The following is a 15,459-nucleotide window of genomic DNA, read 5'->3' on the forward strand; positions in this document are numbered from 1 at the left end:
AGCTGGAGACAAAGCACACATGGGAGCAAGTCAGACTGGTTAAAGCTGGAGACAAAGCACACATGGGAGTAAGTCAGACTGGTTAAAGCTGGAGACAAAGCACACATGGGAGTAAGTCAGACTGGTTAAAGCTGGAGACAAAGTACACATGCAAGAGGACATGTAGGTCATGCAAGGTGGAGAGAGAGACAGACCATGTAGTGCTGTGTAAGGTAGTAATTGCAAGAGAGACGCATGGTTTTATTTAAACGCACACACACACACCGAGTTCACTTAATATTTTCCTCCATCAATCTTGCTGGGTCAGGTGTGACAGTATGATTGAATGTTAGCTTTGCATGTCTGTTTAAATATTCCACAAGTTATTATAGTAGGCCTACTGTATGTTATTCAATTAGGCCTAGACATCATAGCTCTTAACCTATAGCCCCAAGGCCCTAGTGTGTGTGTGTGTGTGTGTGTGTGTGTGTGTGTGTGTGTGTGTGTGTGTGTCTGTGTGTGTGTGTGTGTGTGTGTGTGTGTGTGTGTGTGTCAATGTAAATCTACAGGAATACTCCATACCATGTTGCAGCTGTACTATCCTGCTCTGTTATTAGTGAGTGTGTTAAAAGCTGAGCTTTGGCACAGCTTGGCTGTAGTTCAACACAACAGGGTTTAGGGGTTTCCCCTCTCTCTCTCCTTCTCTAGATGTTTCTCTCTTTCCCTCTCCTCTTTTTCTTTTTGTTCTTTTTCTATCTCTATTTCTGGTGGCAATGAGAGTGACATGTTCAGTGATCTGTGTCCCGGTGCGCTAGCCTGTGCTTGTTACACCCTGATAGCTGTGTCTAATGAAAGAATGTAAACACACATCAGATCGGGCATAAATACTTCTGTCTGCTGTGTGTTGGTAATCGGCCTCTCTTCAGGGAAGTGTAGCCAGTCAGTGAGTTAGAGAGCAGATCCAGATCCTGGCAGTAAACTCTTGATTCAAAGCATTAGCTAGTTGGCAGAGGCAGCTAACACTGGCTGCATCTGAAATGGCATCCTGTTCTCTACATAGTGCACTACTTTTGACCAGAGCCCTATGGCAGTACACTATAAAGGTAATAATAGGGTGCCATTGTGGGCACTGTAATGCTAAACAGATTTCTTCAAAACCATAGTGGCTGCTCTCTCTCATGAGGATGATGATGATGTGATATCATCGGAGAGAAAGCTAGGGGTTGTGTGTGTGTTAAAGTTTGAAGCCATGTTTGATGTACAAACAGACACATTGGCTGACCCTTGCACAAGCTCTCACCAGAGGCAATATTTTTCTTGCAGTTATATTAATCATAGTTTTGTGATTAATTAGACAAATCATGGTCTTGTCATTGTGCTAATAAATATTTGCTCCAATTGAGCATTTTTCCAATTCCATTTTATATTAATCATTTTCCCTCCCTCCCTCCCTCCCTCCCTCCCTCCCTCCCTCCCTCCCTCCCTCCCTCCCTCCCTCTCCTCTCCTCCCCCTGGTCAGGTGCTGCGTGGGGCCCAGCTGATAGCGGTGGCATCAGCCGATGGGGGGGCCACAGCAGTGGAGGGCTCCCCCCTACAGGCCAGTGACATACAGGTGCAGTATGTCCAACTGGCCCAAGTCAACGACCACACCGCTACTGTACAGGTGAGGATCACAACCGGTCGTTGAGTCTGGCGGGCCTGACGGCAGCATTCCTGACTGTTTCTCTTTTGCATCTCAGCTACGGTTCCGACTTAATGTCCTCTCAAACTCCTGAGACACACCTGTGACATTTACATTTCCACACATCCAGTAGAGTAGACGTCAAACATACATGGTGTATAGAATTGTCTATTTTCTATGCTATTCTGTATGTACCTGGGAGACATATCTCCCCAGCCCAGGCCATATCTGTGAGCTCACCCAGAGAGGCTACATTTGTATTTATTAAGGATCCCCATTGCCTTGGCAGCAGCTACTCTTCCTGGGGTCTAGCAATATTAATGCAGCTATATACCATTTTTTTTAAATAACACATTCAGTTTACACTTTACAGAGCTGTACGGAGATTAGTCAGCCAGCCCAGTTGACTGTGAGCATTCCAAGGGAGTGAACACAGCTCCCTTGCGGTGAGGTGAAACAGGTCCTCAACACTAATCTACACCAATCGCACTATACAATGCATTTTGTTTTTTTAAACAAAGCATAATAAATAGCCTCTCTCACACTCTCTCTCTATCCATCCATCCCCCAGGAGATCATTGATCATTCCCGATGGTGCCATTATAGAGTATCAAAGGCAGGGCGGCGGGTGGTTTACACTGGTGTTCTCAGACATCAGGAGAGAGCGAGGGGCTGATGGAGCCACCACAGGTTCTGGGTCTGGAGTGGAGGGGGAGGGGGGTGGATTAGTGTAGGATATTGTGGAGGTGAGGGGGAAATGGATGGAAGGAGTAAGCGTTTACAGATGTTAGGGGAGGTTAGAGTGGGTGGTTGATAGTTATGGGTTTTGTGTGTAGAGGGTGGTTCAGATGAGATGTGACAGAGAATTTGGTCAAGTGTTAGGGATGTTTGGGGGGTGGTTGAGGTGAGGGAGGCAGAAGTATAGAGGGTTGGGTTCTAAATATACCTGAGGACAGTTAAGAGCTCACACCAGGACATTCTGGGCTCTATTTAAACAAACCTAATGCATTAGCGTTATAGGTTTGGGGGATGTGTCATATTTTTTCCTATTTTCTGAACCAGAATTATGGTCGCACTAGCTGGCACAAAAGGGCTGGGTTTTGATGAATAAACAAATTGCGGGTGTGTCGAGGCTTGGCCCCTCACTGGCCAATCAGAACGTGTTCCATGGCTAAATACAGTGTATATATACAAAAGTATGTGGAGACCCATTCAAATAAGTAGATGCCACCTTTCCAACAAGTCAGTTCGTTAAATGTCTGCCCTGCTAGAGCTGCCCCAATGAACTGTGTTATTGTGAAGTGAAAACGTCTAGGAGCAACAACGGCTCAGCCGCGAAGTGGTAGGCCACACAAGCTCCCAGAACGGACGGGAGCACTGAGTGCTGAAGTGCGTAGAGAGCGTAAAAATCATCTGACCTCGGTTGCAACACTCACTACTGTATTCCAAACTGCCTCTGGAAGCAACGTCAGCACAAGAACTGTTCGTCAGGAGCTTCATGAAATGGGTTTCCATTGCTGAGCAGCTGCACACAAGCCTAAGATCACCATGCGCAATGCCAAGTGCTGGAGGGGTGTAAAGCTCAATGCCATTGGACTCTGGAGCAGTGGAAATGCATTCTCTGGAGTGATGAATCATGCTTCACCATCTGGCAGTCCGATGGACGCATTTGGGTTAGGAGGATGCCAGGAGAACGCTACTTGCCTGAATGCATAGTGCCAACTATAAAGTTTGGTGGAGGAGGAATAATGGTCTGGGGCTGTTTTTTATGCTTTGGGCTGGGCCCCTTAGTTCCAGTGAAGGACAGCATACAATCATATTCTAGACGATTCTGTGCTTCCAGGTTTGTGGCAATAGTTTGGGGAAGGCCCTTTCCTGTTTCAGCATGACAATGCCCTCGTGCACAAAGCGAGGTCCATACCGAAATGGTTTGTCGAGTTCGGTGTGGAAGAACTTGACTGACCTGCACAGAGCCCTGACGTCAGCCCCATCGAACACCTTTGGGATGAATTGGAACGCCGACTGCAAGCCAGGCCTAATCGCCCAACATCAGTGCCCAACCTCACTAATGCTCTTGTGACTGAATGGAAGCAAGTCCCCGCAGCAATGTTCCAACATCTAGTGAAAAGCCTTCCAGAAGAGTGGAGACTGTTATAGCAGGAAAAGGGGGGACCAACTCCATATTAATGCCCATGATTTTGGAATGAGATGTTTGACGAGCATGTCTCTAATATACTTTTGGTCATGTAGCGTATGTGGTTGCTTCAAGTTATCTTTACATTATTTTATGTATTGCGTTGTCATCGACTCCAATTCAAATGTTAGTCCGTTACAGCCTAGTTGGTTAAATAGCCTGCCCCATATTTGTTAAACATGTTTTGTTCTAATTGTATTGCTTCAATATAGAAATACATTGTTAAATATAGGCTATAGCATTCACACTCATAGGGGCTAGGCCTACTGTGAATTGCAGTCTGGAACTCGACATGCCACATATAGTCAATAAGCAAGATTCAATTCACTAGGCTATTGATAAAGCCCCAAAAATTTAATAAAAACATAACGACAACTTATTTTAAATAAGCTTGGCATATAATAGAGACATGGCATCTTAGACTATAGAGTGTTGTAAGCAAATCCAAACTTTTCACAAGAGCCGGATAAAGCTCCAATATAAAGAGAAAGGGGGCATGTCTACTCATCGCTATACGCAAATGTAATGTTTATAAATATCAAGGAACCATCTAACATGTCGTATTTTCACTTCTCCAGAAATAGCATTCGAGCCATGTACTTTCTTACCATAAACCCATGGACGGTGAATCTTTCTAATTAATTTGATTAAAAAACAAACAAACAAATCTATTTTTTAAACCAACAAATAATATTTCTAAATAGGATTTGGTCCGAAGCATGATATCATAATTCGCTTCTCGTTCCATGGCACTGTGTGCACACGTAGGCCTAAATGTCTTTATGCATAACATTCGTATGTCTATACAAAATATTAGACTTCTGTCAATTGTATTGTTGTCTATGTGCGTGACCGATTCAGAAAAAAATCTGATGTTGATATGGCATTATAGGAGGACTGAATAGTTTGGAGGGGCACTCTTTGAAAATGGGGATAGATAGCCTACTTGAACACGCGAAATGCAGGTATGTGAATTATGAATATTGAAAAAGCATGGAGAAGAAACTATTTCAAAGCACACTCAGTAGACCATTTAAAAACCCTTTATTCATAGGCTACTTTTGGCTAATGGCCAGTATAAAAAGACGCAACTATGCAATGCTAAACCAGCCTTGATTAAGGGGAGTGTAGGCTATGCGTGGTTTTCAATAAAATTGAACTAAAAATGGGGAGAAGCCAATCGTGTTTTTATGTTTCTAAATATGAGATTCACCGGCACATCTCTCCTTCAATGGGCACTGCGAATCATGGCTGGATAGGGTGCGCTTCCGTTGGAAAAATCCATGCCATTATCAACTGTGTTACCGTTAAGCCCTGGTTTATATGGGTCCTTTGCGCTTGTTTTTAAGGGCAATTGTCACTTTTGCGGTTGTTTTTAAGGACATGCCTCAAATATTGCCACCCCTCCCACCTGTCAGACAAATAAATTGCCGAACCTGACGTCAGGGCTGGAAAAGGCCAGCCCGACACTTTTTACCTGATCAAACTAACGTGCTTTTGACACTTGCGCCTCCTTATCACCAGCCAAAAATAGAGTCGTCAGTCTCTCACTTCCTCTTTAAATGACACAAACATATACAGTGAGGGAAAAAACTATTTGATCCCCTGCTGATTTTATACGTTTGCCCACTGACAAAGAAATGATCAGTCTATAATTTTAATGGTAGGTTTATTTGAACCGTGAGAGACAGAATAACAACAAAAAAATCCAGAAAAACGCATGTCGAAAATGTTATAAATTGATTTGCATTTTAATGAGGGAAATAAGTATTTGACCCCTCTGCAAAACATGACTTAGTACTTGGTGGCAAAAACCCTTGTTGGCAATCACAGAGGTCAGATGTTTCTTGTAGTTGGCCACCAGCTTTGCCCACATCTCAGGAGGGATTTTGTCCCACTCCTCTTTGCAGATCTTCTCCAAGTCATTAAGGTTTCGAGGCTGACGTTTGGCAACTCGAACCTTCAGCTCCCTCCACAGATTTTCTATGGGATTAAGGTCTGGAGACTGGCTAGGCCACTCCACTTCTTCTTGAGCCACTCCTTTGTTGCCTTGGCCGTGTGTTTTGGGTCATTGTCATGCTGGAATACCCATCCACGACCCATTTTCTATGCCCTGGCTGAGAGAAGGAGGTTCTCACCCAAGATTTGATGGTACATGGCCCCGTCCATCGTCCCTTTGATGCGGTGAAGTTGTCCTGTCCCCTTAGCAGAAAAACACCCCCTTAGCATAATGTTTCCACCTCCGTGTTTGACGGTGGCGATGGTGTTCTTGGGGTCATAGGCAGCATTCCTCCTCCTCCAAACACGGCGAGTTGAGTTGATGCCAACGAGCTCCATTTTGGTCTCATCTGACCACAACACTTTTACCAGTTGTCCTCTGAGTCATTCAGATGTTCATTGGCAAACTTCAGACGGGCATGTACGTATATGTGCTTTCTTGAGCAGGGGGACCTTGCGGGCGCTGCAGGATTTCAGTCCTTCATGGCATAGTGTGTTACCAATTGTTTTCTTGGTGACTATGGTCCCAGCTGCCTTGAGATCATTGACAAGATCCTCCCTTGTAGTTCTGGGCTGATTCCTCACCGTTCTCATGATCATTGCAACTCCACGAGGTGAGATCTTGCATGGAGCCCCAGGCCGAGGGAGATTGACAGTTCTACTGCACCTACTGTTGTCACCTTCTCACCAAGCTGGTTGGCGATGGTCTTATAGCCCATTCCAGCCTTGTGTAGGTCTACAATCTTGTCCCTGACATCCTTGGAGAGCTCTTTGGTCTTGGCCATGGTGGAGAGTTTGGAATCTGATTGATTGATTGCTTCTGTGGACAGGTGTTTTTTATACAGGTAACAAGCTGAGATTAGGAGCACTCCCTTTAAGAGTGTGCTCCTAATCTCAGCTCGTTACCTGTATAAAAGACACCTGGGAGCCAGAAATCTTCCTGATTTGAGAGGGGGTCAAATACTTATTTCCCTCATTAAAATGCAAATCAATTTATAACATTTTCGACATGCGTTTTTCTGGATTTTTTTGTTGTTATTCTGTCTCTCACTGTTCAAATAAACCTACCATTAAAATTATAGACTGATCATTTCTTTGTCAGTGGGCAAACGTACAAAATCAGCAGGGGATCAAATACTTTTTCCCTCACTGTATTGTGCAGTCTCCCAGTAAGACTGGCTATGCGGCGCGCTGCCATATTTCTCCTTATAATTACTGACATGTTGAAATCGAAATACCAGCGTAATACCTAGCAATTTCATCAAACTGCTTACAGGTACTCAATGCACAGCTATTCTCCCTATTGTAATGCTTTCACTCAAAGCTAATGCCCTTATCCTTTCAGTCCTACAGCTGGTGTTTAGTAAACAGTCATTTAACAATGTGAAATGCACAGACGCAGCGTCAGAAAGAGGAAAGTAATAATTACTAGATTAGCTTTGAATCCCTTGATGGTTGAGCTCGGAGACTGGCAGCCATGTGTTGAAAGCAGGAAGAGTGCACATGCACCCACAGCAGGCCCTCCTTTAAGTGGCCAGCTTGGCACGTCCAGAAACGAAGGAGATTCAGTTTTTTCCTCTGTTTTTCCAAAACCATGTTAAATGTCACATCCTCCATAATGCTCAGTTTGCTCACTTTTCACTGAAGTCGCATGTTTTTTTTTATAGGTATCGCTGATTCGTCTCATGCTTAGCAAAGGAATTGTTTTCATGCTGTGCAACATTATAAAAAACAGGACCCTAAAAAAAACTTTGGCTCTTTAAAATTGATTTGTTGTTTGGCTGTTTGTAGAAATGCCAATCCTACCCAGAGTTGGAGTAATTTGAGTCTTGTTCATTTAGAGTGACTGATTGTATACTTTCTGCTGGCTAAATGCAGGCATGTGCAGAGAGTATCCTGCCCCACCAACTATCACTCTTCTGGGCAACTATACTAAACAAAAATATAAACGCAACATGTAAAGTGTTGGTCCATGTTTCATACAATTTCTATCAAATGTTGTGCACAAATTTGTTCACATCCCTGTTAGTGAGCATTTCTCCTTTACCAAGATAACCCATCCACCTGACAGGTGGCATATCAAGAAGCTGATTAAACAGCATGCTCATTACGCAAGTGCACTTTGTGCTGGGGACAATAAAAGGCCACTCTAAAATGTGCAGTTTTGTCACACAACACAGTGCCACAGATTTCTCAAGTTTTGAGGGAGCATGCAATTGGCATGCTGACTGTAGGAATGTCCACCAGAGCTGTTGCCAGATAATTGAATGTTAGTTTCTCTACCATAACCCGCCTCCAACATTGTTTTTAGAGAATTTGGTAGTACGTCCAACCGGCCTCACAACCGCAGACAACGTGTGACCAGCCCAGGACCTCCACATCCGGCTTCTTCACCTGCGGGATCATCTGAGACCAGCTACCCGGACAGCTGATGAAACTGTGGGTTTGCACAACAAAATAATTTCTGTCAGAAACTGTCTCAGGGAAGTTCATCTGTGTGCTAGTCATCCTCACCAGGTTCTTGACCTGAATGCAGTTCGATGTTGTAACTGACATCAGTGTGCAAATGCTCACCTTCGATGGCCACTGACACGCTGGAGAAGTGTGCTCTTCACGGATGAATCCCCGTTTCAACCGTACCGGGCAGATGGTAGACAGCTTGTATGGCGTTGTGTGGGCGAGCGGTTTGCTGATGTCAACGTTGTGAACAGAGTGCCCCATGGTGGCGGTGGGGATATGGTAATTTGAATGCACATAGATACTGTGACGATATCCTGAGGCCCATTGTTGCGCCATTCATCTGCCGCCATCACGTCATGTTTCAGCATGATACTGCACGGCCCCATGTCGCAAGGATCTGTACACAATTCTTGGAGGCTGAAAATGTCCCAGTTCTTCCATGGCCTGCATACTCACCAGACATGTCACCCATTGGCTCATCCTGACATGACCCTCCAGCATGACAATGCCACCAGCCATACTGCTCGTTCTGTGCATGATTTCCTGCAAGACAGGAATGTCAGTGTCCTGCCATGGCCAGCGAAGAGCCCGCATCTCAATCCCATTGAGCACGTCTGGGACCTGTTGGATCGGAGGGTGAGGGCTTGGGCCATTCCCCCCAGAATGTCTGGGAACTTGCAGGTGCCTTGGTGGAAGAGTGGGGTAACATCTCACAGCAAGAACTGGCAAATTTGGTGCAGTCCATGAGGAGGAGATGCACTGCAGTACTTAATGCAGCTGGTGGCCACAACAGATATTGACTGTTACTTTTGATTTTCACCCCCCTTTGTTCAGGGACACATTATTCCTTTTCTGTTAGTCACATGTCTGTGGAACTTGTTCAGTTTATGTCTCAGTTGTTGAATCTTGTTATGTTCATACAAATATTTACACATGTTTGATGAAAATAAACGCCGTTGACAGTGAGAGGATGTTTCTTTTTCTGCTGAGTTTATATATACACTACCGTTCAAACGTTTGGGGTCACTTAGAAATGTCCTTGTTTTAGAAAGACAACCACATTTTTTGTTCATTAAAATAACATCAAATTGATCAGAAATACAGTGTAGACATTGTTAAGGTTGTAAATGACTATTGTAGCTGGAAACGGCAGATTTTTAATGGAAGATCTACAATTGAAGTCTGAAGTTTACATACACTTAGGTTGGAGTCATTCAAACTCGTTTTTCAACCTCTCCACAAATTTCTTGTTAACAAACTATATTTTTGGCAAGTCGGTTAGGATATCTACTTTGTGCATGACACAAGTCATTTTTCCAACAATTGTTTACAGACAGATTATTTCACTGTATCACAATTCCAGTGGGTCAGAAGTTTACATACACTAAGTTGACTGTGCCTTTACAGAGCTTTAAACAGCTTGGAAGCTTTAGAAGCTTCTGATGGGCTAATTGACATAATTTGAGTCAATTGGAAGTGTACCTGTGGATGTATTTCAAGGCCTACCTTCAAACTCAGTGCCTTTTGCTTGACATCATGGGAAAATCAGCCAAGACCTCAGGAAAAACATTGTAGACCTCCACAAGTCTGGTTCATCCTTGGGAGCAATTTCCAAATGCCTGAAGGTACCACGTTCATCTGTACAAACAATAGTACGCAAGTATAAACACCATGGGAACACGAAGACATCATACTGCCAGTTTGCGCTGTTCTGTGAAGGGAGTAGTTGACAGCGTTGTACGAGATATTCATTTTCTGTATAATTTTTCGCATGGAATAGCCTTCATTTCTCAGAACAAGAGTAGACTGATGAGTTTCAGAAGAAAGGTCTTTGTTTCTGGCCATTTTGAGCCTGTAATCGAACCCACAAATGCTGATGCTTCAGATACTCAACTAGTCTAAAGAATGCCTTTTTATTGCTTCTTTAGTTAGAACAAAGGGTTTTCTAATGATCAATTATCCTTTTAAAATGATAAACTTGGATTAGCTAACACAACGTGCCATTGGAACACAGGAGTGGTTACTGATAATGGGCCTCTGTTCGCCTATGTAGATATTCCATTAAAAAAATCTGCTGTTTCCAGCTACAATAGTCATTTAAAACCTGAACAATGTCTACACTGTATTTCTGATCAATTTGATGTTATTTTAAATGACCCCAAACTTTTGAACGGTAGTGTGTATATATATTTAAGCAATAAGGCGGTGTGGTATATGGCCAATATACGATGGCTAAGGACTGTTCTTAAGCATGACGCAATGCGGAGTGCCTGGATACAGCCCTTAGCCGTGGTATATTGGCCATATGCCACAAACCCCCGAGGTGCCTTTTTGCTATTATAAACTGGTTACCAACGTATGTAGAGCAGTAAAAATAAATGTTTTGTCATACCTCTGTTATACAGTCTGATATACCACAGCTGTCAGCCAATCAGAATTCAGGGCTCGAACCACAGAGTTTATAAATATATATACACCATAGGTATACATGATTGCCACCCCAGCTGCACTCTGGTTCCATTTCACCTCTCTATTTTTCTCTCTCTCTCTGCAGGAATCAGACTGTTGTTTGTACACACTTTGTGAATGGGCTCTTAAAGAGCTTCACTATTTATTGTAATGGTTGATTGTACACTGACAGCTTGATAGAAATCAACAAAGTTGACTGGGCCCTGATCAATCTCCAATTTCCTGCTCCCAAGAGATGAAATTAAGCATCTTGTGTTCAACAAGGGCATATGGACCAGGAAGGGGAGAGAATACAACTGTTGAACAGCCCGCAAAATATAGGCTACTGTACATGCTGTTCTGTTAGGCTACTCAAAGTGAGACAACTCTAATCCATTGTCTTTTAACAAAGTCCCACTCCTTATTTCTGAATTCAACAAAACTGTGGCCACCAAAATGCTACTTGGTTTTGCTATAAAGCTGAGGGTTTGAGATTGGAGAAATGTAGGCTAACAACTCTCAAATTCATAGATGGAGATGAATAGTAAAAAAAAATATAAAGGCTGCAAATATCACAGAGTGGGCCTTTAAACATTGAGCAAATCAAATACACAGTAGGCTTGTGAGGAGATGTACACTATCAGTCAGGTAAAGCGCAAGGTCGCCCCTGAAATGGCCAGTACTTACCGATGGGTTGCCACCTTTCCAGTTCAAAGGTCAGGGAAAGGTCACAACCGCTTTTTCCCCTCTCCCCAAAAAGTGTTGAACACGAGCGATTCGCTCTAATCTGATTTCCCGAACATATGGGAGCATTTATAACTACGAGCTCTTGATGAATTGCTTTAGCTTTTCCTTTATTTATCTAAAAAAAATCCCCCACTCTCTTTATTCAATAGTTTCCATTACACAAGCTATATCAAATAAAGTAAAAAAACAGACTCAAATAAGATAATAGTTCAGAATAGGAAGGCCTGTTGTTTGCCCTGGTTTGGCGGCGCCTCTTGACAGATCGGTGTTTAACATTTCTGACATTAGCCTTGTGATGGTTCAGACACGGGTCAAGTCTATGGCTGGCCCTACTACAACCCAACAGGGTCTGGTCCCGGGCGGGATTCTCATACAGTGCCAGAGGCATCTGTTATATGCCAGATGAAAAACAATTGGCCATCATATGGAGAGAGGAATAGGAAAGGTTTTAGTTGGACACCTGGGTCGTATTCATTATGCACCAAACGGTAGAAAGCTGACTGAAACAAGGAGGTACTACCTGTGCTTGCTCAATTACAACCGCTTCTTTTCGTTTTCAGCTGAAAAAACTGCTATGGTGTGATCTAATGAATACGATCCTGTTTGTGTGATATGTTAAAACTTATTAGGTGTGTTTGGTTGGATGCTGTAGCTAGATGTTTCTGTTGCAGGGCCAATTTCATGGCTGTTACTGATGTCAAGAGAGTTTGTTTTAATCTAGTGAAACCACTTCAGTGTGGATAGAATACTGTTGTCCAGATCAGACACCAGATGGTATCCACTCACCATTGTCTTGTGTTGGCTAGTCTGGTGCACCAGACACTTCACCTGTGCGCACTAGCCTGTGTGAGCACACGCTGTGCTGTTTTGAGTGGAGGATTAAAAGATGCAGGTGTGCTGTTGGGGAGAACTTTGGCATCTCGGCTTGGAAGGAATGACTCACCAGACCAGACGTGGTCCTCTCTTTCTCTCCTAGCACAGTGACTCATCCTTGACTATTCTCATCTTTTACTGGGGGTTACCCATTCCACATCTCCATGCCTCTCTGATCTGAGGTTGGCCCAGGAGATAACAACATGTCTGCTTTTTATTTATAACTTTTCTCTTTTTCTCCGCTTCCTCCACTGACTCCACTTTCTCACTGTCTCTCTTTCATCCCCTCTCTCCCTCCCGTCTCTTTCCCCACATCCACTCCTGCATTTCTCCTACTCCTCTTCCTCCCTTGTTTCTTCCCCAATCATCCCCTCAATCCCCCTTTCCCCTCCCAGGCGGCGGAGCTGGCCCCAGCAATGCAGGGTGAGATGGAGGTGAAGGAGGGATCCCTCCATCTGCCAGCGGGGGAGAACGGGGAGGTGGTGCAGATCGTCACCTCTGTGGGGACATAAGGGCCACCGAGGGCCTTGAGAGAGAGAGATGGCCAGCACCCTACGACAGAGTTACAGAGGTGTAGGTGGAAGTGATGGAGAAGTGGGGGTGGTCCATAGACAGACCCTTAAATATACAATTAAATAAATAAGAGAAAGTTAGAAAATGTCAAAAGAACAACAGAAGAGATCAAGAGAAGTGGTTTTGTTATTTTATATTGACTTGGTCCAGCAACCACTCGTTCATTGTCAACCAACAGTATGGAAATGTCCATAGAGCACACAGGCTTTCATAGCTTCTATCAAGAACTAGTTAACTCACATTGTCGTCATCAAAAGAGGACCAGAAGACCTGGCCTGGGCACAGTGCAGGGGATTAAACCCTACCCATAAAGGATGCTGCTCAGGCAGACCATCACTACCTACACCTCAGCATCAGTGTGAAATGTTTACATCAACTCTGGAAAAGCATGGAGCTATTAGAAGTTAAGCCGCTCGGCTCAATATCCCTCTCTTGAGGGGTTAGAGTAGGCTAGGCTAACCCCCTGGACCCGTACTTCACACAACCAATACTGTACTGTTCTCCTCTCTAGCATCCTGCAATCGTGTCATGCTGGACTGCTGTGGAAAGTAATACAAGTCTAACGGTACTTACTAATGGTTGAGTTTTCTTTGGCTTTTTTTCTTTCTCTCTGTTTGTACATCATTTCTGGGATGGACCCTTACTTTCTTTGCCATTTTTTCCTAGCTTTATTTCATATTGGTTAACCCACATAGCTTTTGTTTGTTTGTTCCATGTACATAATTGTACCACGTCTAAATGTTTGCGGAGCTTTGGTTGGAGGTAGACAACCACGAAATAGCAAAGATGATGTTCATGATAATACATGACAATGAGTTACATGTAGAGTAGCCAACATATTTTTTTTGTTTTTCCTGCTGTATTTCTGTGAAGGATACATTCGTGTGAATAAAATGTTTTGTGGTTGCCACAAATGTGTGTTTTGCTCTTGCATTTCAATGGTATTTTCATCTCCTCTCCATAGACAGTGGTCGACAAACTCCAAAACAAGCTCCAAAATGTTCAAGATGTTGACTTTGACATGTATTTTTAAATCCTCTAGTACAGAAATATCCTTCTGTGGAGATGTTGAGAGAGTAAGGGGGTCACATGTTATTACATTAGCTTCACATGAAAATGTGTTTTCAGAACACTTCACGTGATCACGTGAAATTCATGTGGTTTTTTTCATAAGGGGAGTGTTATGTAATGCACTTGGGTGTTTGGGTCTATGGTGTGTGATGGTATGCTATTGCTGTGCTATTTTAGAGCTAGTCTGTGTTATGCCATTTCAATTTGCGATTGAGTTCAATAATGTTGTGCAATACTGTTTTAACAGTGTTCAATGTGCTCAAAAGGCCCATCCTCTCTAAGAGGGAAGACAAACCATCACAAATGACGGCTGTGTGCAAGCGGGTAGCCGTCCTATCGCCTCTGACCACAGAACATCAGCCATTATTTTCTATGAATTACCTAACAATTCTACATTTTCAATGTCCAGTGTTTGTCGACACTCAGCAGGTGATCTACTGCACATGGCCGATGCTCGTGTTGGTCTGTCTTCCATCTAATGCAATGCAGGTAAACAAACAGTATCAATGTATTGTAACGCTACAAAGAACCATGATACACTGATAAAGATTGATAGCGTTAGACATGCTCAGGGTGGAATATACCTGGGGCGGCAGGTAGCCGAGTGGTAGAGCATCGGGCTAGTTAGTGAAAGGTCGCTGGTTTGAATTCCCGAGCCGACTAGGTGAAAACTCTGTCGTGCCCTTAATTGCTCCTGTATGTTGCTCTGGATAAGAGTGTGCTAAATTACTAAAAATTACTAAAATGTTCACATTCAGTGGAGTAACATTACTGGATGGCTTATGTTATCTGATGTAAGTTTCCACACTTTGTCAGCTCAAATAGATTAATTCTACTGATAATGTATTCACCAATTTCCTACCTTCAAAGCATTCACTTTCTCTGTGAGTGCATGCACACAGCATTTATGTGTCAGGAACTATTCTGTTCCAGTGATGAATATCTAAGAGGAGATAAATGGAGTTCTTCGGAAAACATTTTTGTGCTTCTGGGAGATTTCCCACGCACAGTGTGATGTAATGGTGTATTTTGGAGCGACAGCAAAAACCAGTCGTACTCGGAGAGCAGAACTTGATAAAAACATCTCTCCACTGTTTCCTTTTATTTTCTCTGTGTCTGGCTGCCTCCACTCTGCCTCTTCTCTGTTTTCAATCCCACTTGGTTTCTCTTTTTGTCTCACTCTTTTTCCTCTTTATCTCTCTGACTGTCACATTATTTGACACTGTGGAGCAGTAAGTCTTGGCATGGACAGCCCCTGCCTCCCCCTGGTCTGCTCTTCCCCCCTTCCTCCATCCCTCTAAATCCAAGGGGGACTTGGCCGTCCTCTTTCCTGAAGCTGAGGAAACAGTCTTGGATGTAACGGCTTGGACCCTTCACTTTTTATAACCCTGGGCCCTGGCCAGGGGACTGGAGTGGTTGCCACGGCAACGACATG

At 43.6% G+C, this 15,459-nt stretch overlaps 1 protein-coding gene across 5 annotated transcripts in view; it reads left to right on the plus strand.

The window, feature by feature from the left end:
* The window catches only part of LOC106561274 (protein BANP), a 91,236-nt gene extending 77,369 nt beyond the window's left edge, over positions 1–13,867 (plus strand). For all 5 annotated transcript variants that reach the window (XM_014125045.3, XM_082957304.1, XM_014125046.2 and 2 more), the window contains 2 exons: positions 1,499–1,642; positions 12,776–13,867. In XM_014125045.3, coding sequence (XP_013980520.1) covers positions 1,499–1,642; positions 12,776–12,892 — 261 coding nt within the window. In that variant the 3' untranslated portion in view covers positions 12,893–13,867. The remainder of the gene's footprint in view (positions 1–1,498; positions 1,643–12,775) is intronic.
* Positions 13,868–15,459: the final 1,592 nt, after the last annotated feature.

This window comes from Salmo salar, chromosome 10 (assembly GCF_965601325.2).
Source record: "Salmo salar chromosome 10, fSalSal1, whole genome shotgun sequence".
Classification (NCBI taxonomy): Eukaryota; Metazoa; Chordata; class Actinopteri; order Salmoniformes; family Salmonidae; genus Salmo; species Salmo salar.